The 25,729-nt window shown below is 44.0% G+C and overlaps 4 protein-coding genes across 9 annotated transcripts; 2 read left to right on the forward strand and 2 right to left on the reverse strand.

The window, feature by feature from the left end:
• Positions 1-445: 445 nt before the first annotated feature.
• LOC139565183 (homologous recombination OB-fold protein-like) lies at positions 446-5,494 on the reverse strand. 2 transcript variants are annotated; one of them, XM_071385329.1, is made up of 10 exons: positions 5,340-5,494; positions 5,091-5,141; positions 3,788-4,858; positions 3,568-3,651; positions 3,290-3,424; positions 2,563-2,671; positions 1,616-1,701; positions 1,313-1,441; positions 965-1,160; positions 446-862 (listed from the first exon to the last, which is right to left on the reverse strand). In XM_071385329.1, exons 1-10 carry the CDS (start codon positions 5,349-5,351, stop codon positions 810-812), a joined length of 1,926 nt encoding a protein of 641 aa, XP_071241430.1. In that variant the 5' UTR covers positions 5,352-5,494; the 3' UTR covers positions 446-809. The 2 variants fall into 2 exon arrangements, with proteins under 2 accessions (XP_071241430.1, XP_071241429.1); XM_071385328.1 differs by having other exon boundaries at positions 3,568-3,654; positions 5,340-5,493.
• A 31-nt stretch (positions 5,495-5,525) lies between these two features.
• Positions 5,526-8,533, forward strand: LOC139565184 (ankyrin repeat and SOCS box protein 16-like). The gene is made up of 7 exons (XM_071385331.1): positions 5,526-5,843; positions 6,066-6,442; positions 6,661-6,928; positions 7,088-7,496; positions 7,669-7,752; positions 8,005-8,118; positions 8,212-8,533. The coding sequence occupies exons 2-7, from the start codon at positions 6,109-6,111 to the stop codon at positions 8,395-8,397; spliced, it is 1,395 nt and encodes a 464-aa protein (XP_071241432.1). The 5' UTR covers positions 5,526-5,843; positions 6,066-6,108; the 3' UTR covers positions 8,398-8,533.
• A 146-nt stretch (positions 8,534-8,679) lies between these two features.
• LOC139565262 (transmembrane and ubiquitin-like domain-containing protein 1) lies at positions 8,680-15,465 on the forward strand. Its single transcript, XM_071385449.1, has 3 exons — positions 8,680-8,982; positions 11,012-11,577; positions 11,698-15,465. Exons 2-3 carry the CDS (start codon positions 11,027-11,029, stop codon positions 12,065-12,067), a joined length of 921 nt encoding a protein of 306 aa, XP_071241550.1. The 5' UTR covers positions 8,680-8,982; positions 11,012-11,026; the 3' UTR covers positions 12,068-15,465.
• LOC139565261 (ataxin-7-like protein 3) lies at positions 13,914-24,137 on the reverse strand. Of its 5 annotated transcripts, none has more exons than XM_071385445.1 (14): positions 23,801-24,137; positions 23,355-23,434; positions 23,102-23,214; positions 22,840-22,972; positions 22,567-22,738; positions 22,346-22,446; positions 22,218-22,240; positions 21,583-21,628; positions 18,519-18,556; positions 18,362-18,430; positions 18,182-18,225; positions 16,456-16,527; positions 15,956-16,092; positions 13,914-15,864 (listed from the first exon to the last, which is right to left on the reverse strand). In XM_071385445.1, exons 3-14 carry the CDS (start codon positions 23,150-23,152, stop codon positions 15,668-15,670), a joined length of 1,083 nt encoding a protein of 360 aa, XP_071241546.1. In that variant the 5' UTR covers positions 23,153-23,214; positions 23,355-23,434; positions 23,801-24,137; the 3' UTR covers positions 13,914-15,667. The 5 variants fall into 5 exon arrangements, with proteins under 5 accessions (XP_071241546.1, XP_071241545.1, XP_071241547.1 ...); XM_071385444.1 differs by having other exon boundaries at positions 15,582-15,864; positions 22,182-22,240; XM_071385446.1 differs by lacking the exon at positions 16,456-16,527 and having other exon boundaries at positions 15,582-15,864; positions 22,182-22,240.
• Between the last annotated feature and the right edge of the window lie 1,592 nt (positions 24,138-25,729).

Raw genomic sequence — 25,729 nt, forward strand, 5'->3', positions numbered from 1 at the left:
GGATGTAGCAGTATGGGATGTAGCCGTAGCAGTATGGGATGTAGCCGTAGCAGTAGGGGATGTAGCCGTAGCAGTATGGGATGTAGCCGTAGCAGTATGGGATGTAGCCGTAGCAGTATGGGATGTAGCCGTAGCAGTATGGGATGTAGCCGTAGCAGTATGGGATGTAGCCGTAGCAGTATGGGATGTAGCCGTAGCAGTATGGGATGTAGCCGTAGCAGTATGGGATGTAGCCGTAGCAGTAGGGGATGTAGCCGTAGCAGTATGGGATGTAGCCGTAGCAGTATGGGATGTAGCCGTAGCAGTAGGGGATGTAGCCGTAGCAGTATGGGATGTAGCCGTAGCAGTATGGGATGTAGCCGTAGCAGTATGGGATGTAGCCGTAGCAGTATGGGATGTAGCCGTAGCAGTATGGGATGTAGCCGTAGCAGTATGGGATGTAGCCGTAGCAGTAGGGGATGTAGCCGTAGCAGTAGGGGATGTAGCCGTAGCAGTATGGGTAGTGAAGCTTGAAGCTTCATTCAAATTTGGGAGACGCGGGAGCGACAGTCCCAGTTCCCAACACCTCAGAGTTTTCCCCTCCACACGGCCGACATGCAATTTATACCGGAGCGATTAATGGTCATAGCACACCAAACACAAAATGATAGCACTTCAGGCGACAAGATTCTCCGGGGGAATCAAGTAGAAAGGCATCCAACGTGCGGTCAGAATCCGTCAAACTCAAATTCACATTTAAGTGACGGTTGAGTTGTCCTACATCTCCCTGTATAAATGTACCTTATCCGTAAGGGGTAGGTGGGCAGGTGTCAGAGGCAGTAGGACTCAACAGGCAACTCCCCAAGAAGTTCATCAAGGTCATCTGCACAACACAGACAGACAAATTCAATCAAACAAACACACAGGGTGGAGCTGCTGATTGGTTTACCAAGATCATACACTATTATGCATATCCAAGTCCCACCTGCGTCCCAGGACAGGTCCAGTGGTGCAGCAGGCGGGCCCTGTGGAACACTAGAGGAGCCAGCACCAGAGTCTGCAGAGACCTGTGGGGCCCGAACATCCTCTTCATCATCATCATCATCATAGAACAACTCCATCTGAGACACAGGGGCTCCTGGGACACTGGAGGACTGATCAGGTGATTCCAACATTGGCTCCTACATTCAACAGTAGAGTTAGACAAACAAATTCAAAACATCTGTCAAGACACCAAGTTTTACTCATCAATGATTTGTCATTGTTACATCAAACTCCCAACAGCCTAGGATAACGACAAGATATCCTCCAGGCCTTGGTCGTGGTCTCTCACCAGGTGGAGTGGGGGCAGCTGGGTCTGTGTGGAGGACAGAGTCGAGCCGTCAGGAGGGTAGATCCTCAGGAGGTTGTTGGGTGTCACGTTCAGGTAGTGGTTACGGTGGGACGGAGAGAACACACCCACCTTCATGAAGAGACAACTAATTATGGGTCTACAGCTAACACAGTGCAAAAAATATCAACTTTACACACACAATTTCTTTTTGTGATTATATTGTGAGTAGCTCAAACATTTTGAAGAATCCAACAAATGTTTTGCAATGAAACACTGGTAAATAGTGAGGTGTGGAAGTCCTACCTGTTTGAGCAGCAGTACCGCCCCTGTCTTGAGCTCCCCTAGTCTGTCCTCTAGGAGGCGCCGGTGCACTGTGCCCTGCATCTCTCCTACAGTCAGTCAGACACACACATATTACTACTGTGCTCTACCAGTGCAGTCAGAGCAAAACAGCATACCCAGCCACTGTGCTTCTGCATCGCTTGCTTTTTAGGGCTTTAGGCTGGGTATCTGTATAGCACTCTGTGACAACTGTGGATGTAAAAATGGCTGTATAAAATACATGTCAAATCAAATCAAATGTATTTATAAAGCCCTTCTTACATCAGCTGATATCTCAAAGTGCTGTACAGAAACCCAGCCTAAAACCCCAAACAGCAAGCAATGCAGGTATAGAAGCACGGTGATTGATTCATACCACATGGAGCACACTGATCACATTGTTCCTACTAATGACAACAGTGTAGTAATCAGTGCATCCCCCTCCAGGGGTAATCTGTTGACAGGTAGCACCAAGGGCCACACTTCAGGAAGGAAATGCACAGATGACTGAGACTTAATAGTCCGTGGTGATCAGCATGTAGCTAATACCCGTTCATTTGATGCTGATCCATAATGATAGAATCACTAATAAGCACAGCACTAAGGTTAAGTATCTACTTTAATAGATCTGCTCAGGAGTCCTCACGCTGGCTCTCCTGAGGCCATGAGGACCTGCTAGGTTCAAGCAGTACTCAGAGAGAAATAGAGGAACTGCAAGAAAATGAGAGAAAGAGACAGAAAAATGGAGGAAAGAGGGGCCTAGGGACAATGATACAAACCAGATGTCTTCCACTGAATCACATGGTGTGTGAAGCGAGTTCAGGTGAATTCTCAGTGGTGTACACACAAACCGCCAGCCACACACTCACTGCAATGGCTGTGTGACCACTTATACCTACAAGCACAACCTTACCACCAGTAGGCCTTACCTGTGGGATCCCTGAACACAGCCTTGGCATCAGCGTGTGTGTGGAGGATGCTCTTTAGTACCACAGCCATGTTGGGAACCTTGTTCTTCGCCAGCTGTTTCAGGGCCGCCTGAGTGAGTGAGTGAGAGAGTGAGAGTGAGAGTAAGAGAGAGACAGACAGAGACAGAGACAGAGAGAGACCTTCGTATTAGAGCACTACAAAACAAGTTCAAACAACTGCCAATCATTAACTTTAATTAATTAAACAGCTCAATTACTCATGCAGAGTTGCCATTAGCAGTGGCACATTAAGACTGTGGAAAAACAACAGAATAACCATTAAGATGATTAATGTGTGATCATGTTTGGGATAATAACTACTAACACCCCAGGTACAGGCCTGTCATTTGTCCTGATTATACTGATAGACCTCCACCACAGAGACAAGGGCCATTAACATAGAGAAAAACACCCCATCAACTTCTATCAGGGAGGCTGCCCTGGGTGCAAAAAAACATGCTCATGAAGTCAAATTATGCAAACGGTGTTACGCAAGTGTTACATTTTTGCACCAGATGATATGGCATTTAAAGCTTCTAACATTAAATATGTTATGTTAAATTATGCATATTGTTGAAGGGTACATAGCCACGCACCGCCTGAACACTGTTAGCCTTTCAGTCACCTTTCATGCCATTTAAGCTACCATAGGCTGTGTAAATTGGATAACGCTAAATGTGCTGGTCACCTTGCGGAGTACCATGGCCACGCTGTAAGAGTGCAGAAAACAGGAGGAGTTCCTTTCGTCCAATCCCATCTCTGCCTTCATCGCTGCCCACGGACCTCCACTGAAATCCTCTTCCTCAGTCTGAGAGCTGGGAACCTGGACAGGTTTTTTTACACACACAAACACAGACACATCACATGTTCATAAAGCAACATGATATAATAAATAATGGGCAAAAAAGGTTAATTAATATCATGATACATTCTGTAAATGTATAGGCTACACTGTATAGGCAGTACCTGACTGGGCGGTCGAGCCACGGCCCCATGTGCAGGTGTCTGAGGAATGGCCACCACAATGTCATCCAGGCTCTGCCCATGGAGCTGCTTTAAGGAGAGAGAATGGAACCCTGCAGTAGCTAAATATCACAACCAAGCACATTGCTGACTGCTGAGATTAGTTAGACTACAAATAAACAGATAGAGAGGCAGGTCGGGACAGAAGCAGAAAGAGACACACCTGTTGTGGTAGGATTCCTGCAGGCCCAGGGAAGCGGCGGGTATTGGGCCGGATGTGGTCAGAACGGGGTCTCTGGGGGGTCTTGTTGGAGTTGGACACCAGCTGAATCAAGTGGTTAGTGAAGACGGGTGTGTGGAGGGAACGGGGGGTGAGACTGGGGGAAGGCACGGGTCCACCAAACCTACTAGAGGGGGCTGGGGAGATGGGGTCAAAAAGGCTGCGTCCCTGAGCCAGAGGTGTAGCCCAGGGCCTCTGTACCTGGGAAGGAAGCACTCTGATTGGTCTAGGGGTCACAGGCCTGGGGAAGGGGCTGGAGGCCATGGTGAGGCCAGGAAACACTGGGCTCTGGGGTGGAGCTAGGAGGAAAGTAGCACTAGGATCAGGGTGTGGAGAGGGGAAGGGGCCAGGGAATGAGGACCTGTGGAGTATACTACTAATGGGAAGACCAGACGTTTGGTTAGAGGTACTGAATCCTCTCAGACCCACATTGGGCCCGGTTTGAGCACCACCACAGGCTGTGGGCCGTAGTCTTTTGGCTGGGGTTACAGAGTCATCGCTGGGCTTGGTTAGATCTGCAGCTGGAGCAGTTTCTCGGACCTGAGCCCAAGTGCTCATCTGTGGTTCACTTTCATCTAGGTCTGCCAGGTCAACATCCCAATCATCAAAGTCATCCTGCGGCGAGGGGGCCTCTTGCTGTCCTGTTGTGTTTGACTTCATCTGTTGAGCTGGTGAGGAGCTCTGTTGGGTAACTGTACACGGTCCCCTACTCAGTGTAGGAAGGTGGAGAGGGGGAAGAGGGAATGAGGGCAATGGTTTAGATGTAGAGAGCTGTCTCAAACCCAAAGCAGCAGACTGTCCTACACTGCTTGGTGTTGCATTCTCTGACCCTGGGCCATTCGACAGGCCCCTATGGGCAAGTATGCCTTCTGTGGATGGTTGATGTGAGTTATTCTGGCCATAGGGGGCAGCAGGAGTTGATGCTGCAGTTGAACGGAGGAAACAGGACTGTGCTGCAGAGGACACTGTGCTAGCAGACACTGATGGAGCGGACCAGTCCATCTCAAGTAGATCCTAACACACACACACACACACACACACACACACACACACACACACAAAATTGTATAACTCATATTCAAAGAAAGCTAGAGGTGTAATATAAATTCATAAATAAATCGTTTCACATCAGTACTCTACATTACTTGTGATGTCAATCTGAGAATTTATACAGAAGGCTATAATCTGTCATAACTATCATATCAGCAGGTGGTAATCATTGACTGTGTAAATCAGTTTGCAGCACCTCATCATCGAAGTCCTCCCCAACGTTAAATAATCCATTCCACTTGCAAGTCTGTCGAATAAGAAAGACATCTTCAAATATAGCATCAACTAAGAAAGTGCTAGATGTAAATTACATTTCGCCAACTAGATGGCTGGCTAACACTGTTAGCTACGTGCCAAATTAGCTAGAAGCTTCTCTCATTTGTTAACTTGTGGCAGCCACCGACCTGAGGACCAGAGCTAGCAAACAAACATGACCTATTCTTACCATAGCAGTCATGCGATCTCGTGTCGAATGTCTTTTCTAACTGTCTATTTACATTGATACATAAGATCAATCGAAAGTGTAGATATAATTTAATTCAGCCATCCAGTACTTGCTACCGTAAAAAAAGTGTAACTTTTCAAGCAAAGCAAGGTGTTGTAAATGTGAGATTGGCACCGCCACGTTCAAGTAGAACGTAGTTACGTAATCAATGTTTACGTTGCGTGACGTTCGCGAGATGGGTCGTCACTTGTCGCCACCTGCTGACTATCTCAGTTAATGCAGTTCCCCGAATATCAGATTGCGTTCTATTTATAACAGGCACTAAACTTGTATAGGGGCAACAATATCTTGTGAAAGGACATTTGGACGTGTCTGTAAAACAGGTCATGAAGTAGTCGAAAGAAAATTACATTATCCACAACAGCAAATGTACTATATTTTGTATGGTAACTTACTTGAGTTCACATGAAAAAATTCTGAATTCACAGTGGTTACAAGTTCAAGGTGAGTACAATTCTATATTCACACAACATTGATACTATGTAAATGCAATCTTCAAAGACAAAATAAATTGTTGTCTCTGTTGTCTCTGTCTTGATTTTCGTTTAATATTGGCCATAACAGTAGGTTTTTAGTCAGTGTCTAAGTCAAATTTGCTGCACTGAGTCATGTTGTGCCCACTGTAAGCAACTAAAATTGGAACTGTTTCAAATGTGTTGCTCAAAGACCTCAGTGGGTTGCTTGAGATTCTGCTCCAGCTTTGGGTGTCATGTCCAGGGACACATTTGCCTTCAGCTCAGCCGCCTTGCATTCTCTGAAAGTGGATCAAGAGCTCCAGGAGTGGGAGGATAAGCGGCAGGCATTGGCTCACAGGAGGGCCATGAGCCGGCCACCTGTGTCCCGGGCCTCCAGACCCCCTCCCAGACAGCAGCGGGGCCTCCAGGAGATCCGGGTCTATGAGGCCCGATGCAGAGACACCACAATCCACAACACATTCATGTGTGGGGACATGAAGGGAGTGCATGCTGTGTTAAAGGACCCCTGCATGGTCAATGCACTGATGGAAACAGTACATGAAGAGATGGTGTGGGCTCCAGAGCTGGGTAGGTGCCAAACGCAGAGAATATAAACTCACTTTTACTGTATGCTTCACTGTTGTCTTTTTGTTAGACCTATCTGTGCCTTTCTTATAGATCTTCCAATCATTCCCCAATCACTGCTCATCGACTCTCTTTATTCTATCCTCTAAAGATACCTAAGCCTCTCTGGCTATGAGCATCTGCTAGGTAAATAATGTACATACTCTCTGTCCCTCTGACAGGGATGTGGACCATGAGCTCCAAGATCAAGCAGACATCTGCATTGCGTCTGGCAGCCAGCAAGGGACACTCAGGCTGTGTGGAGGAGCTGCTGTTTCGAGGGGCGGAGGTGGATGCTGACCCTGGTGGCAGCACAGCCCTGCATGATGCCTGTATAGGTGGGTATGACAGCTGTGTCCAGCTGCTGCTAGCCCACGGAGCAGACCCTGACCTGCTGGCAGAAGACGGCAGTGCACCCCTTCACCTCTGCAGCACAGCCCAGACATTTCAGTGAGTGACAGCGCCTTAGCCATACTGACACTATGCCTGGTGATCATTTCTATTATTTATAGATAAAGGAATGTTTCAAAAGTTATATGGCAGGTGGGTCTGTTGATGTGGGTGCTAATGAAAGATAAGATCATGAGGTTGTGTCTCTACTCTCTTCAGGTGTGCTGGGCTGCTGGTGACGGGTGGGGCAGAGGTCAATGTGTTCACCAGTGAAACAAAGCTAACGCCCCTCCATGTGGTGGCTCGTCGGGGTCTGGAGGAGCATGTGAAGCTCTTTCTGTCCCATGGAGCTGACGTGTCAGCCAGGAACCGTGAGGGGGAGACCCCCCTGAATGCAGCCTGTGCTGGGGCTGAGAGGCCTGCCGAGGCTGGGCGGTACCTCCGCGTGGTCCAGATGCTGCTGGGAGCTGGGGCTGACCCCTGCACTGCAGGCAGGAAACACCACACACCTCTACACAACGCCTGTAGTAACTGCAGCCCACGCATTGCAGAAATGTTGCTACAACATGGAGCCAAAGCAGATGTGCAGAACTGTGCAGGATACACACCCATGGACTGTCTGTTACAGGTGGGGTTAAGGGTGGGCCATATTGGGGGGGGGGCGGCAGAGGGAGCTAAGGAGAGTTCTGTGGTCAAAGTGTAAGATCCATTTGGACATAAGGTTATTTAGTTATATTTATAATTTTCATAATCAGTGAGTGGTAGATAAGACAGACGTATTCTCCTTCTCCTGTCTGCAGGTGGTGGAGGACTATCCAGACCAGCATCCTGAGGCTGTAGCACGCTCCCTCCTAAACCACGGGGCCAAGGCCGGTAAAAGCTTGGTATGTCAGGGTGGGCAATTGGAAAAGTGAGTTGGGCCAAGCTGGGTGTAAAAATGCCAGTTGGAGGCTGCATTTGGGCCCATTTAATTATATTTTATTGGGATGAAATGTGCACCAGCAAAAGCTTGATTTTATTTCATTTGGTGGCGCTATGAAAATGTTTTAAAGCTAATTCCCTGCAATTCTACGTAGACAAAATATTTTGGGGGGCATGATAATAATAATAATAACCCACAGATTTCCTCCATATAGATGCTGAAGCTCTGCCTCCTCTCCCCTGCCACTCTGGAGGTAATGCTGAACTGCTATGCTGTGGTCCCTTCCTGTGAGGAATGGATGCAGTCTATCCCTCTTGAGATACATGAGGTTTGTTCTTTCCTCCGTTTTCAGCTCTCTCCTTCACTGCCTGAACCATCTAATGTCCTTCTTCCCTTTCCCTCACCATCTCTCTGTCCCCAGACGCACCAGGGTTTCTTTGACTCTGTGAGGCAGATGACTAGCCAGCCCCGCTCCCTGCAGCACCTGTGCCGCTGTGCTCTGCGCCGCCACTTAGGAAAAGGTATCGACGCAGCTATCAGTAGATTGGACATCCCCAGCTCTCTGATGGAGTATCTACTACTTCGGAATGAAGGGGAGATCCGGTGAATAAAGTGGAACACATGGGACAGAAGCCAAGAGAGAGAATGATTTGCATTTACAATAACTAAAAGAATGGTTGCAATAATTTGTGTTTTCTGTATTAATTTATTAATAAATCAACTTTCTATTTTGCCTATGAAAATGGATACTATTTTTATGAACTAATTTATGTTCTTGTATGAATTGTATTTGTATGGACGATTGGTAGGAATGAAAAGACATCTCAGAATGTATGACTCTCAACTACTTCCCAGGCTGCTTCATCTGCACAGGTGAAAGCAACCACCCACTACAGGTATACTATTGCTTTCATCTGTACTCTATTTTCAGCACATGAAGGAGAGAGAATGCGAGGAGAGGAAGCCACTTTTTAGTATTTTAGATGTATTTGTTTCCTTGCTTGTGCCCGTTTGCGTGCCAGCTACACAAGAGTTGGACGTCCCAAGGATTCCTGAAAACACCAACCGACCTACGTGCTGGTGGCGTAACGTCATCTGTGTTTATGTGGCCCTCTACTCCAGTTTTATTATCGGGGCTGTGGCTAAATTAGCATGGTAGCATGTCGTCAAACATGATTTGACTACATAGCAGGTAAGCGCACCTCTTATATTCAAATGCGCATATAACTGGTGTGTGCATTTAATAAGAACATCTATAGAAAGCATTTTGACAATGTAGTGAAAGTTAGCAAACGAAGGTCGTCCTTGTTGCTATTACTAGCTAGCTAGCTTACCTAATACCTAGCTAGTAACCTACCAATATGTCTTCTAACGTTAGCATAAACATTGAAAAACACTTTTCATCTGTATCTAGCTAGTTCTTCAACGGATGCACAATGTAGTAGTAAACACATTAGTGACATGTTTTAACTGGGTTGACATTAGTTAGATGGTTAGCTACGGTTTGCTAGCTAACTTTTGTGACAATATTGCCAGGCCATCACTTACGAAACTATAGACGGTTGCTTTGAAGTAGCACTTAATCTCTGTACCTGACAGTTGTAGTACAGGTCTCTGTCCCTGACAGTTGTAATACAGGTCTCTGTCCCTGACATTTGTAATACAGGTCTCTGTCCCTGACAGTTGTAATACAGGTCTCTGTCCCTGACAGTTGTAATACAGGTCTCTGTCACTGACAGTTGTAATACAGGTCTCTGTCACTGACAGTTGTAATACAGGTCTCTGTCCCTGACAGTTGTAATACAGGTCTCTGTCACTGACAGTTGTAATACAGGTCTCTGTCCCTGACAGTTGTAATACAGGTCTCTGTCCCTGACAGTTGTAATACAGGTCTCTGTCCCTGACAGTTGTAATACAGGTCTCTGTCACTGACAGTTGTAATACAGGTCTCTGTCACTGACAGTTGTAATACAGGTCTCTGTCCCTGACAGTTGTAATACAGGTCTCTGTCCCTGACAGTTGTAATACAGGTCTCTGTCCCTGACAGTTGTAATACAGGTCTCTGTCACTGACAGTTGTAATACAGGTCTCTGTCCCTGACAGTTGTAATACAGGTCTCTGTCCCTGACAGTTGTAATACAGGTCTCTGTCACTGACAGTTGTAATACAGGTCTCTGTCACTGACAGTTGTAATACAGGTCTCTGTCCCTGACAGTTGTAATACAGGTCTCTGTCCCTGACAGTTGTAATACAGGTCTCTGTCCCTGACAGTTGTAATACATGTCTCTGTCACTGACAGTTGTAATACAGGTCTCTGTCCCTGACAGTTGTAATACAGGTCTCTGTCACTGACAGTTGTAATACAGGTCTCTGTCACTGACAGTTGTAATACAGGTCTCTGTCCCTGACAGTTGTAATACAGGTCTCTGTCCCTGACAGTTGTAATACAGGTCTCTGTCACTGACAGTTGTAATACAGGTCTCTGTCACTGACAGTTGTAATACAGGTCTCTGTCCCTGACAGTTGTAATACAGGTCTCTGTCACTGACAGTTGTAATACAGGTCTCTGTCCCTGACAGTTGTAATACAGGTCTCTGTCCCTGACAGTTGTAAAACAGGTCTCTGTCCCTGACAGTTGTAGTACAGGTCTCTGTCCCTGACAGTTGTAGTACAGGTCTCTGTCCCTGACAGTTGTAATACAGGTCTCTGTCCCTGACAGTTATAAAACAGGTCTCTGTCCCTGACAGTTGTAGTACAGGTCTCTGTCCCTGACAGTTGTAGTACAGGTCTCTGTCACTGACAGTTGTAATACAGGTCTCTGTCCCTGACAGTTGTAATACAGGTCTCTGTCCCTGACAGTTGTAATACAGGTCTCTGTCCCTGACAGTTGTAATACAGGTCTCTGTCCCTGACAGTTGTAAAACAGGTCTCTGTCCCTGACAGTTGTAAAACAGGTCTCTGTCCCTGACAGTTGTAGTACAGGTCTCTGTCCCTGACAGTTGTAGTACAGGTCTCTGTCCCTGACAGTTGTAAAACTGGTCTCTGTCCCTGACAGTTGTAGTACAGGTCTCTGTCCCTGACAGTTGTAGTACAGGTCTCTGTCCCTGACAGTTGTAATACAGGTCTCTGTCCCTGACAGTTGTAATACAGGTCTCTGCTCATAGGCTTTCTACTCATATGTATCTATGCACTATTTTCACTTCTCTTTTGCTTTTCAACAGACACTAAGCACAGAGATGGCGGTGTGTGCACTGACAATGGACGGGATGGGAGACGAGGTGGCTGCAGTAAGCGGTGTGTTACTTCTGGTCTTGGCCCTGGTCCTGGCTTGGCTCTCCACGCAAGTGGCAGATCGGGGAGACCACATCCTGAGCACCATACTTACAGTCGGAGCCCACGCCTCTCTAATCGGGCTGGGGGGCCATGACAGTTACAGTGGAGGGCCACCCAGTGCAGACACCCCAGAGCAGCAAACACCTCCACCCTCCCAGGAGAACAAGCCAGAGGAGGGGGAGCCTGGGTCTGAGAGGGAAGATGGTGAGGGAACAGGAGAGGGGGCTGGAGTTGACCTGCTGTTGAATATCCAGGGGAAGAAACCTCAGACATACCAGCCTGATGATGATGATGAAGATGATGAGGAAGAGGATGACTATGAGGAAGAAGAGAAGGTTCAGAAGCTGAGCTCAGTGGTCTCCTGCACCAGCATTACGGTTCGTTTGAAGTTCCTGAATGACACAGAAGAGGTGGCAGTCCTGAGTCCCCAGGATACAGTGGGTCTACTGAAGAGGTTAGTATGATATGGCAGCTCTCATTATACATTTTCTGTGTTTAACCTTCTTTTTTGATTTATTGAACATGCATGTCTCTCCCATACAGTCTTACAGAGACATTTCTTTCTCCCCTCTAGTAAGTACTTCTCAGGGCGGGAGCGTCAGATCAAGTTGATCTACCAGGGCCAGCTGCTTCAGGATCCCAAACGGACTCTGCTCTCCCTCAACATCTCTCACAACAGTGTGATCCACTGCCACGTGTCCCAGGTGCTGCGGGAGGCCAGCCCAGAGGAGGCAGCTCGCTCTGGGGCTAGTGGGGGAATCAGGGCTGCAGGCCTGGCTCTGAGCACCAGCAGCCTGGTGGTGCCTGTGTTCGTGGTGATGTTAGCCGTGGTCTGGTACTTCCGCATCAACTACCGTCAGTTCTTCACCGCCCCTGCTACCATCTCCCTGGTGGGAGTCACTGTGTTCTTCAGCTTCCTCATCTTTGGAATGCACAGCCGGTGAGCGGGAGAGGAGGCAGGATGGAAGGGCCCTCATCTGGGAAGGAGAATGAGAAGGAATAACAACTGTGTCAGGAGGATGAATGGAGTCAGGGGGCCTCTGCCTCAGACACCATAGAGCTCAACTGGAATCCTAAGAGTGGGTGTGCCTGTGTTTGTGCATGCACCAGCAAATAGCATAATTTGAGATTGATTGTATGTGCAGAGATTCAAGTTATCTGGAATGTGTGTTTGTTAGTATGAAGCAGAGATAATACTGAGCTGTAATTTTGCTTCTCAGAAAAACATTGAGTGGGTCCAGCTCCTGTTGGTCCTTTATAGGGCAGAACCATCAGCATCACACCCAGGACCACAGGCTGCTTGGTCCACTGTGTCAGCAATATCTTCTGGCCAGTTTGGCTTCACATAGCCTGTTCTGTGTTAGGTTGTTCTCAGAAATTAGGGTCTCTATTCAATCAGATCCGCTTTAGCCGACATAAGTATAGAAGTTGTGTGGGAGGTGGAACTGTGTTAGTGCTGTCAAATCCACTGAGGTGTAATAACTGGAGACTGCGTCCATGATGTCCGCCTTTTGTTTTCAAGGTTATCTACTCACGTTCGCATACGCCAATTCATGTCTGTCTATATCCGGATTGAATCCGGTTTATACAGACCAACATCATATGCACACTAGCACTCAGTGCGCACAGGGAGCAGGGCAGACGTCATCCAAAAACATGGCAGACAGATTAATATAAAATGTTGGCATCAGCTACAAATATTTGAATAATTCAATGGATGTTTTGTGCACAAAGGTGATGACCTAAGTGTCTTATTAGGAATTTTGAAATCTGACTTATCTATGTGGCCGTGTATGGAAATTGTCCTTCTGGGCTGAGCGTCCGTTAAACTGCAAAACTGTAGCAGTCGAAACCGTGCTTTGCTTTAAGTAAATACCACGGAGCCTTGTTTACAAGTTCGAACAATGGAATGTGAGTTGTAATCTACACCTCGATGAGGCTGATTAGAAATCTTTATTTTAATTTTCAATTTGAGCGTAATTTCTATCTAGCCTACACGTTCTCGTTCTGAACTTCTAATGCAAGTAGGACAGGCGTGGCTTCGTGATAATGATCAAGAGCAGCCACTCACCGATTTGACAGCTCCAACGCCGTTACACCGCCGACAATTCAGCTATGCGTGTCAGCTATCGCCGGTTAACACTTGATCTGATTGAATCTAGACCTAGGATAATGCATTTCTTCACATCATGGCCCCATACTCTTTTCATTATATACATGTTAACGTTCCAGAAATGTTTTGTCTTTTTGTAGTACGTGTTTGAACAAGCAATTCATTTCCTCATTTGCAACGGAAACAAAATGAAGATTATACAACTAAAGACTTGACTCTAGAGCAACTTTGAAACCACTTAATATGTATGGAGTGGTGGTTCTATTTCTACTTTCTTTCCAGTTCTTTGGGAATGAGCTTTCACCTTAGTTATTGTGGACTGTAACGACTGCCTTATTGCAAGGCAAAACAGTTTGTAAGGATTTTTGTTGCTTGAATTACTCTAGACTAATATCTTTTATTTTAAACCATATAAGTTAATGCATGAAAATAAGCAACATGTTTGGTTTGGAAAATACTGTAAATATGTATTTACTGTACATAGAATGAATGTGATGAAACCACATCGGACACAGGATTTCTGTTAGGGAATTTGACACAGACGAGAGGGAAATGTCTTTATCCCTTAAGTTCGATTGTTTTCCTCTGGCTTCAGATTTAAAGACATTCGTACCAATCAGTCCCTGTGTAAAGAGGTAGTATGTCTGATATTGGACAAAATGACAAAACGCAAGAAATCTGAATGACACTTCATTTTACTCAGACAAAGAAACCTCTGTACACATGAGAAACTGAGATATAAAGAAAACCTAGCTGTGCATCACATTAATATACAGTTGACATATTTGCACTTGCACACACACGTGCATGAAAAAAGTTTTTGTTTTGTGAAGACACTTTCTATTGCGTCATTTGTCCACACTCATATTGTTCAGAGACACACAAATAAACAGTTACGCAGCATTAGAAATACAAGCCGTTCTTTATCCTGTCAGTAAAGAGGGACAAATGAAATGAGCCATACCCAAAATAGGTGTTTTTTCACTTGAAGGTTGATTCTTTTAGGGCACATTAAAGTGATGTCATACTTACTCACTGGCCTAATGTTCTAAATGAAAGCTCAGGGTATATAAGATTCTCCCTAGCAAGTATAGTCTGGTGGGCCTCTCAAACAGGAATGAATAACAATATATATCAAACTTAACTCGTTAGCTAGAGTAAAACTGAAAATGGCAAGAATAACAGTCTGAAATATCCCATGCAACAGCCATGGCACTTCTGTTGCAAGTGGTGGCGGATTTGAATTCCTACAAGCGCAGAGACAGACTTTGAAAGCAAGTCAAGTGATGCAGATTGACCTAGAGTATTATTGAGAAAAAAAGCAGGTTGACTATACTATAGCATTATTCAACAGGAAGCAATGCGAGATCTACAACTTGTATAGAGCGATATTGTGATTTGCAGCAGAAGCAGGTTGTAGAAACTTCAGACTGAGTATGAAACAGTAAAGATAGACAGGGAAGAAGCACTGTTTAGCATTAAGCTGTGTATGGTAGAGAGGTTACCATGTATGTATACAGTATCCAATTAAATCATGATTCTTTTACATAGGTCATCATACCACATGTATCGGTATACAAAAACACACTGGCTCACTCCATGATACATGTCAACATCTGCATTTACAATTTACTGAGTGCAGACATTATGTAAACCAAAAAAGTGAAATATTCTAAATAACACATACTGATTCAACCACAATGGCACATTCAGAGATGCATAGTAATCTGAAAACAAATTAAATCACACACACAGGCCCACAACATGGAAAACAGTCAACTTTACACAACAAACATTCATACACACATGCACCCACACATACACCAATGTGCAATAAAATGCTAGTACGGATAAAGTCACCATCAAGTACCCCAATACTGGTGAGACAACAAGATGGCACTGACATCCCCCACCACATTAATAACAAAGCTGTAGTCGTAAGGTGATGCAATTAGTCCACAAGTCCCCTCCTAAACAGAGACAGAGTCAAAAAGAAAGCAATGTTTTGTTTTCAGGAGAAAACAGATCAGAGTGCAAAAAAGCGGTGTGATTGGTCCATGTCTGAATCCTAAATCACTGATTAACAAAAAAACAATTAAAGTGAACAATCAATGACCCATGTTTCTTTATAACTGGAATTGCAAAATATTGTCTTCAACAACAACTAAGAATTGTGTTCAAATGAAGGGGTGCTGTGTCCATTTATGAATAAAGAGAAGTTACAACCCCTGGGCTAATCAGAGCTGATATTAATGTGTGAGTGAGTGGATGTGAGTTAATGGGTTATCATCTGCACCTCTGTTAGGTATGAGACCATGACTTGACAGGCTGGGGAGCTGGATTTCTGGATGAAGCTTGGTTCAGAATTCCATGTCACCCTCCAGTCACCTTCCTGGGTACGGTGGGGGGGGGGGGGGAGACTGGGACTACCCTAGTTTAGGTTGTCATAGATACTGGGGGCAGGGGGAACAGGAAGTTTGGGCTTCTTCTTTCTGTTGGATAGGCCTACTAGACTACTCTGGGAGCTACTGCCACCTCCACTCTCACTGCCGCCCCCTCCTCCTGTGCTGTTTAGGCCAAGAGACGTCTTCTTCTTCTTGGGCTTCTTAGAGTCTGAGTTGTTGGTGCCTGGGAGAGAGATCGAGAGCAGGGCATGAGATGAGACCGACTTTCACTGTAATGAACGTACAGAATGTAGACCTGAATTCGGTTCTCTTACTGGCTTTGGAGGAGGCTGAATCGGAGGGGGAGATGTCTGAGGACCCGTCCCACTGTAGGCGACTCATGAGAACCTGTCCGTCTGAGGCGTCGTAGCAGTCACTCTCCACCATCGTGTCTGCATCGGGCAGAGACGACCTGACAGAGACAACAGCCGCTCAGATCAGACCAGCCACTGAGACAGCAGCAGGACACATGGTGGAGCCATTCAATCTGCCATACAGCACACCTACTGTAGTACACATCCAGGCCATACAGTTGGCCCCATGAGTGCTCATACAGTAGCTAACTAACATAGTCCACCCTCAATGATAAGGCTTGTCCATCTAACTGGCACAAAACATCCACAATAAATACATAGTCATTCAATACAACTCCTCAAGCAAACACCTGTACATTTAGGGACACCACAGGCACCAATCAAGATAAAATATATCAGTTCTAGGAATAAACCAGTCAGAACCAATGGAGGCCTGAGGGGCGGGGGAGGGGCACACTCACGCGGACGGCCCCAGGAGGAACACCCTGACGGCCCTCCTCTGTTCGTCCGTGTGCTGGGGGCACCGCTGGGACCTGGCAGGGACACAACGTGGCATTACAAACACCTGAGAAACACCTGCCCACAATGCACAGTGGCCCCGCCTACTCAGGGCCACGGCAGAGACAAGAGTGGGAGAGAGACAGAAACAGACACTGCCAGTGACCAATCAGATGATGGGTCAGGTGTCAGCGTTTGGAGGTTAGAGATTAATGTTTGCTCACTGACAGTGTCCAGTTAGTCTCTCACCACGTAAGGCAGGCAGTGTCCAATCAGGGTCTTACATAGTCCAATTGGAAAATATCTGTTGTTTAGTCCAATCAAATATGAATTGTTTCACTAATTTTACACAGTTTGGTATTATACTGAACAAAAATATAAACGCAACATGCAACAACTTCAAAGGTTTTACCGAGTTACAGTTCATAGAAGGAAATCAGGCCCTAATCTATGGATTTCACATAACTGGGCAGGGGCGCAGGCATGGGTGGGCCGACTGTAGGTCCGACTGTAGGGAGCCAGAATGGGTTTCCCCCCCCACAAAAGGGCTTTATTACAGACAGAAATACTTTTCATTACCCCCCCCTCCCCCCTCAGATTATCCCGCAGGTGAAGAAGCCGGATGTGGAGGTCCTGGGCTGACGTCGTGGTCACACGTGGTCTGCGGTTGTGAGGCCGGTTGGATGTACTGCCAAATTCTCTAAAATGATGTTGGGAGGTAGCTTATTGTAGAGAAATAAACATTACATTCTCTGGCAATTGAACACTCCCTCGAAACTAGAGACATCTGTGGAATTGTGTTGTGTGACTAATCTTTTGTCCCCAGCACAAGGTTCACCTGTGTAATGATCATGCTGTTTAATCAGCTTCTTGATATGCCACACCTGTCAGGTGGATGGATTATCTTGGCAAAGGAGAAATGCCCACCAACAGGGATGTAAACACATTAATACACACAATAAGCTTTTTGTGCGTATGGAACATTTCTAGGATATTTTATTTCAGCTCATGAAAAATGGGACCAACACTTTACATGTTTAGTTTATATTTTTGTTCAGTATACATTTAAAAGAAAATTAGCCAATAACTGACCCAATCATCTAATAAATACTGTATGTTATAAAGGAAATGGAAAATAATTGAGAATCATAGAGTTGCCACTTGTGTACCCCAAAAATCAGTCCCAACTACACATGATCACAACACACCAATGAAACTGATCATGTTAAAGGTCTCACGGAAACAACATCCAGAACAGTAACCATGAGTGTCTGTTGGCAGCCTCCATAATTGAGTTGGGCCACAGGTTTACCACTTGTCCGGAACACACGTCATTCAAGTCACGGAAGACCTTCCTGACTAGCTAGTTTAACAAACACCTCTGAGAACCTGGTAAGGTCCATAGTAAGGGGCAGGCTGAGGGATGGACACAGGACATACTGACATTGACATCAAACTTCCAGGAAGATGTCTGTCTGGCACAGTACAACCCTGAATGGCTCATGATCATAATCAGCAAATTTGACTCAAGCTAACATCTAGTGCCAGCGCTTGAGAAACAAAATGTATTAATGAGTTTGTGTGATAAAGGTATGTGTGCGCACTCCGTGTAGCTGATAGGACGTTAGGTGGAAATGACAAGACTATTAGAGGTGCATTTGCTGTGTCTGCGTGCAGAGTAATCCCTACCTGGTGCACATCTTCTTGGTGTGCTCCGAGATCACTCCACATTGCTGCAGACAGGGGGCAGTGTAGTTAGAGAAGCCAGTCATACACACCGCTGATAAATGTCTTGAGATTTTAGATGTGATCCAATATACAGTTAGACTTGTGGATGGATGGTAGAATGGATAAATGAAAATGACTCACTGTTGTCAACAGAGACCTCAGTTCGTCAGGGCCTAAAGTTTCGTAATTGATGCCAGTGTTATAGTTGTACTGCAGTGAGGGAGAGAGAACGATAACAGACATCAAGACACTAATAGATATGTAGGTGTGAACCATCAGAAAAATGGATTCTGGTTACCTTGTATGGATCTGCATTGACACTATTACTAAGCTCCCCTGAAAAAGAGAACAGCATATGATCTATCAGTCTACTTGCCACTGACTCCCAAAGACACAGATGATGCACACAACCACCACCAACCATGAAATACAGCAGTGATTACATTTAGTGCAATATCCACAATATTACATGTCACAAACAATTGATTCCTATGTCTGAGAAAAAATACGTAAAATTTACAGTTTATGACGGGATGAAGCAAAGGTCTCTCTAGCTATTGACCAGTGAGGTAAGAGATCATAATTGATTATTATATACGTGCTGCAAAAGCAAGCATATTTATGCATAAGCATAAGGCAAAATATATTTGAATGGTTTAATCAATCTGTGATTGAAATTGAGCAGCACTTTAAGGGCCAAAGCCACAAATGACAGGTCGATCAAACTGGTGTGGATTGAGTTCAGGTCATTTATTACATTGGAACATCCTTGACGCTCCATAGAAGATAGCAGCACCGTTTCACAAGAAACATGGACAATCAGGAAATCAAGAATCAATGAAGACATGATACAAAACTACAAAAATACAAAATAAATGCAAACAAAAGCATGAATATGTCAAGTAGATAATGGATAGGATAATGCACAAGAGGACTTGTTGAGTCACCTGAGAAACTAAGAGATAAGCAGCTGGTCTGCTTTAGAGACCTGACTGTAGTCTATCATTACCGGGACCAGACTATCATCTGACATGATTTTTTCACTCAAGTGTTGAACTAGTTAAACAATATATAACACAATACAGAAAATAAATTGATATATTACATACAAAGAACTGAAAACTGGAGGCTGAACTGTGATTTATTGCACACAATTGTCAGCTTCCTGTAAGTCATTCTCAGCTCATTAGCTTTGCACCATGATCCATGTCAAATTAAAATCATCAAGCAAACAGGAGACTGTGGAGCACAAAGAGTCGGCCTTTGCCTGATATCTTAATTGCTTATCCTCATCTTCAATGCTGCTTCTGATCCTTTTCATACTGTACTACGTCTGTATTCTGCTAACATTGTGCTTTTGACCTGGATTTAAGCAGCAGACTCCTTCAATGGCCATCTATCGTGAAGAATCCAGAAGGCCACATTAACATTCTCAATAGAGGATTTTGGAGACACCCTGGGTCTCTGCCAAGGTTAATTTCCTTAGGAATGAAAGTTCAAACTCCAGGCACACTTTTCCTGATATACTATCCCCAAAGCGGCAGGGTTCTTTCCCAGATTCTTCTCGGGTTGACCTTTGACCCTACATTGAAGTGGGGGAGGGCATTATAGAGCTGGCCTGGCAGTAATCAGCCCCTTCCGATCACTGAGGAAATGCATCATCTCTCAACGGCACGCACGGAGCTTCCTGATCTGCAACAAGGCTTTGGCCCCAGCCATACTGAAACGACCAGAGTGTAAAACATCCCCAACCATTCAATCAACTACTCTAAAACTTTCACGCACACAAACACACACAAAGTAGGGCCATAAATTGGGTGTATTCAGGAGTGGGCTCTATGTTCGACTTCACCTACACACTTCCATTTCAAGGCTACAGAGAGTCTGGACTCTAGAACATTCCCACAACTCCCGACAACCAAAACACCATACACATATAATATTCTGTATATCAGAATGCATTGTATAAGCATAAATATATGCAATTTAGTATGAATATCAGTGTGAATTTCAGTAAAATAAATGCTGATTGAGAAATTATATTGACAAATTACATTTTTTTAAAAAGGGACAATCTGCAGTTGCTACATCCATTTTAGGATTTATAAATTAATGATATGTACCTATTGATTCTTGAAGAATATAACTTAAACTGTCATACCCCATCAGAACTTGTTGTACTCCAATGTTTGTTAACAAAACACTATACAGCCTCAAAACTATAACTTTGATATCACGATGGTCAGTCCTTGCATCCATAGCTCTTTCTATTCATTTGAGTGGTAAAAAAAATTCTAGCACAATCCCTCAGCTTTTTACAGAATAAGGGGCGGGGACAATGCCTTGTTATTGTTTTAACTACTGATTGCCACTAGGATTCAAAAAGAAAAATGCCATTCTAATCATGTGTTTCAATTGGAAAATATTTACATTCCAGAAGGGAAATGCATTATGCAGTCAGGATTCAGTAAATGTAAATGACACACAGCTTATAGTTTGTCACTTCACCTGCATCTTACATGGGTTCTAAGAGGTAATGTAAACTCACTCACATTTGTACATCACCTTGGTCCTTACAATTGACCTTATTTTAGCGCACCAAAAACGTAATACTTCCAGATCAACTGTAATGTCAATACCATTGTAAAGCACAATTTCTCCCCTTTCCAACAGAATCAATTACATGACCCCCACGCTGCCCGTTTCTGCATAATTCAACAAGGCAATGAGTTCCGTCGGGTCTTTAAAAAAATGGCGGGTGGGGAAGCAAAACTAATGCGTGATAGTGAGAAGGAGATGTTGTTTGGGAAAATTGCTTTTTTTTCACTCGATCTGTCCAACTTATCACCTTATCGCCTCTAAAATGTAAATAAAACACTATAAAGAGTTTATATAATGTGTCATTACATACCTATTTGAAGGTTTGTGTCGAATTTGAATCGGGTTTTTAGGGCGGCGCTAAAGTGATCTTAGAAGTAAACAGCGGCTTTGAGAATGATGATCGCATGCAATGATGACGCAAAAAATTACTAGGTATCCCCCCGTCACTGTCAATTTCTTGTTTTTAAAGGATGAAGTGCTACACCTGGTGGAGAGAGATTGTAAGACATAAATAGTTGCTTTATGCGTGCTGTACGTTACAGACACGTCACGATGTAACGGAGGGTCTGTTTTTTCTACTTTTCTCCAATACTATAGAGCCATTACCATGTTGATTAACGCTTGAATAGAAACGTAGTTCACACCCCCGATTTTGAAGTCAACACTGTCGCTACAGTCCCATTAGTTTTCTTTGTAGCCTCGTTTGAATGTTGCGGTTGCGCACATTTGTACGGAATGGGGTGAGTTTACATTATACTCACCATTTTTATGCTTTACAGATTTTGATCTCCTGGGTGAATTTGGATTCTAAGGAAATAATACACAAAAAGAGAAGAACTGTCAATTTAGATTCACACTGATCTAGATTAACATATCACAAACAACTAGCGAAGCATGCAACAGGAAAAGTGAAGCACACACCCCTTGATCCAATTGAATTTGTAAAAAAAAATCTAAAATGTTCATCCTTGCCATGCTTGTAAGCAGAAAGTAGGTCTGTGACAATACCAGTATGGCAACAAAAAAAATCAAACACAAAGCAGAGCAAACTATTTGGTCCTTTAAAAAGCTGCCGTTTGTAAAATTTGCACGATAGCTTGTAAAATAAATAAATGTGACTGGATAACAACTTAATGATGTTTGTTTCCAACATTGGGGATGTTTTCCTAAAGAAGTTTCCTTGCCACGATACTAACGAGTAATGCGATACTGGTATCATCCCGGCGCTAGCAGAAAGGACAGAGGGATACCAGAAATCCTTAAGGTTATTTTTTTATCTATTGGCCCCGTTGCAATTACATGTGGACAAAAACACAACATACAAAACATGAATAAATATCTCCACAGCAATGAAACTTACCAAAGGTACATGTTGTTTCAAAGAATGTAAAAATACCTTATCTGACTTTCTCTTCTTAGCTGCAGAGGGAAAATAGAGGGGAGTAAGACAAGCATAGATGTGCTTGTTCAGCTACAGTCACAAAAAAACATTCAGACAGGGATTCACACTTGTTAAATTCTCACCTTTTTTTTCTGAGCCATACGACCAGTCATTGTCATTGACGTCATCATTGTCTTCCTGATCACTCTCTGATTTGTTGTTCATGTTGTTACTGCTTGCTATTCTGTAGACCAATATCAAGAAAATTATCAGAATTGCCCATTCACTTGAGGAATGTATTGGTTTGTTTTCTGTCACATTGTAGTGTAGTGTCCACTGTCCATGTCCAGTGCCCCTTGCTGACCTGCGGTTGGCGATGCGGCTGCTGTTGCGCCCCATGCCCAAGCATTTCTCCAGGTGAGGGGCAAAGCGGGACGCAGCAATGCTCCGGTTGCAGTTGGGACACACACACTCCTTGTTTTTCCACTGATTGTACACTTGCCCGAAAATGTCCACTCCTGGTTGGTCAACGATTTCTACGGAGCAAGGCGAGAACATACATGAAAGATAAACTAACAAATTAAAGGCAGAGATGAACCAGATAACCAGACCCAGGAGAAAGCACTTAGGTCCTAACCGAAGTCCTTCATGCTTTCTTGGTCAGTGTCATCCAGGAAGAAGTAGCCCTGTTTGACAGCACGATGCACCTCGAAACACAGGCCCAAACAGGCGTCCTCCACCAGGTCCGAGTAGATGTCCTGAGCCAAGGCCTGTGGAGGGCAGCAAAAAATAAAGCAGAGTCACAAAGGAAAGGAAACTACATGAGCAACTTCCTGTTTTAAAGCAGGACAACTACCACCAAACATGATAGGATGGTGAAAGTGTAGTCCACTACTCACCTCTAGCTTGGTGTTGTCCAGGCCCGACAGAGACATATCCTCCATTTTCATTTGCAAAAGTTTAAGGGCGAATCACTGCCTTCTACATGGCACAGCTATGGGGGACAACAGAGCTGAAAACAGGAAATACACACATTTAGTGATTTAAAATAACTAATTCAAACAATAAAAAATAAGTGATGAGACAAGAGATTATCCATTTATTGGACAAAACCCCACAAAAGTCCCAGAGTGAGACTGAATCAACACTTACAAAGGAGCACCGACACTCAGTTGAGACCTCTTCTTCGCCAATAGTTGGCAGAGGTGACTGCCTGATATTGTTTTGGTTAGCTGTTGAAACAAATAAACAAATACATTTCACTGAATTAGTCAATTTGGTGTCGCGGCTACACAATACAAGACAGAACCAGAACAAAAACGAAAGTAAAGCCAGAACAGTTGTATTGTCTAGAGACTAGAGTGAGCATTAAGACACGGCTAGCTACTACGTGCTAGCTTGCGCTAACGTTCGATATTAGCTAGGATAGAACGCAGTAACAACTGAAAACAAATATTTTCCTAATATCTGCTACCGATAGCAAAAACATAGCTAGCTAACAAATCAGCTCATTGTACATAATCTTACTAATAAGGGTACGTACAATTATTTCAATGATTTCTTTACAGAAAATATCATACTGGTCAGCTCGCACTCACCATCAACGACCAATCTATGATTGAACCGTTAGCCGTTACAGTTTAGCTGGACATTGACAAGAGATTATTTTGCTACATTGTATCTAGCTAGGATGATACATGTTGTTGTAGCTATTAGCTAGTCATTAAAATGTGATCCAGCAGAGCAGTCAAAGGGAAATGATAAGAAAATGTAAAAAGAGGCTGCCATTTTCCTTCCTAACAGACCTCACTAAACAATCACCGAGGTTCGCCGTGCCGTATTACTTGGCCTAAAGTAGGGGGAAAATGGCAGAGAAAGGAAATGAACTTCTAATCAACTCAAGTGACTGTACTTAAGTGCATACATTTAATTTATAATTGGATATGCAATAATTAAATAGAAGAAAAAAATCGGATGTCTGGATCCGCCCCCTCTCGCGAGTGGCCATTTATGTTATTGACGGAAAGGGAAGAGGTGAAATAATCACGGTGATCGTTTATCGATTATTTCTCATGAAACAACCAAACCAGATTAGGGTATAGCTAGTTGTACATTTCTGACGAAATTCTAATTTATCCATTTATTTAGGACACTATTGTTTGGTCGGCATTTCGAACATATTATTTGAGGTGGTCCATTATCCATTTTCAGTAGGCAATTGTCTTCAACATCCATCACATAACACCTACAATCATATGTAAAAAAAATAATGAATGCAATATGTATACTTTATTAAAGACCAAGTTTATTTGCCAAATGCTTAAATAGCAGGGACATGACACCCTCCGCTATAGAAAACATCAAAAATGTGTCAAATGATCAGCAGTACAAATCTGTAAAGCCGTTCTCATTTAGTCATTTATACAAAGAAACCAACATGGGGAGAGATAACTAAAACGGACAAATACAATCAAAAACGTTTCCCCTGCAAGCAATGGACTCACGCCTCAGATGGAGCCACTGACAAGACTTGGCCAAATAAATCCAACTACAAATCAAAGTAATTCCACACAATACAAAAAAAGCAATATTTACAAATACCATACAACAGTATGTTGTATCCCCATTGGCAACACCTTTTCCCCAAATCCCTTTTCCCGAATCCAGTATCCCACCCTCCATAACATTTCCCACATTCCCTTCACCAAATCATATATAGCCCACCATGCTGGTGTTATTCAGTCAACAATTATGAGATTTAGAAATGGACTAACTCAGTCCCATTTAAAACTGGGGCCATTGTTAACCCATTGTACTGTCCTGGAAACAAGTTAAAGTTATGACATAACCTGTCCAGTGGGTGGTCTAACGCAGCTGGCCTTGTGCTGGTAACCAACAGGACCACACATGACTCGGCTTCAATCATTTTGAGATAAGGGCATTAAAAAAAATCTACATCAAGGTATTTGTGTGGTAATGGGATGAGATATGCCTCCTACACCACGCAGGCACATACATCCTTCACAGATTGCAGTCGGTTTCTGTACCCTTCTCCCCTAAGTGCAAACTTGTTCACTGCCCCTCAAGGATTTAAAAGCATGCGACTGATGTAAGACACATGTTTAGGAACTCCGTCTAGCCCATTCTCTCACCAAGCAAATGTTTTTTAATCCTTGGGGAGTGGAGAAGTAACACATGGAGAAGGGTAGATAATCAAAGCCACAGTCAAACAAGATACAGACAGCACACACCAATGCAGTCGCTCTCACACAAACACATGAAGGGGCTGAACAGTTGACTGTTGATCAAAGGAAGTATGGGACAGGCTTACATTAAGTGCAAAGCTTTTTTGGGATACTTCGAGTAAAAGAATATCGGGGTTGGTGTCAATTTTATTTTATTTAAAATAAATCTATCCCTGATTTCAAATGGAACTGACCACAGCCCTCGACATTATTAAAACAAATTCATTAAATCAGCTTTAGATCAAATAGAAGTGTAAAACAGTGGTTCAAGGAAGAAATCAA

Source organism: Salvelinus alpinus, chromosome 36 (assembly GCF_045679555.1).
Source record: "Salvelinus alpinus chromosome 36, SLU_Salpinus.1, whole genome shotgun sequence".
NCBI lineage: Eukaryota > Metazoa > Chordata > Actinopteri > Salmoniformes > Salmonidae > Salvelinus > Salvelinus alpinus.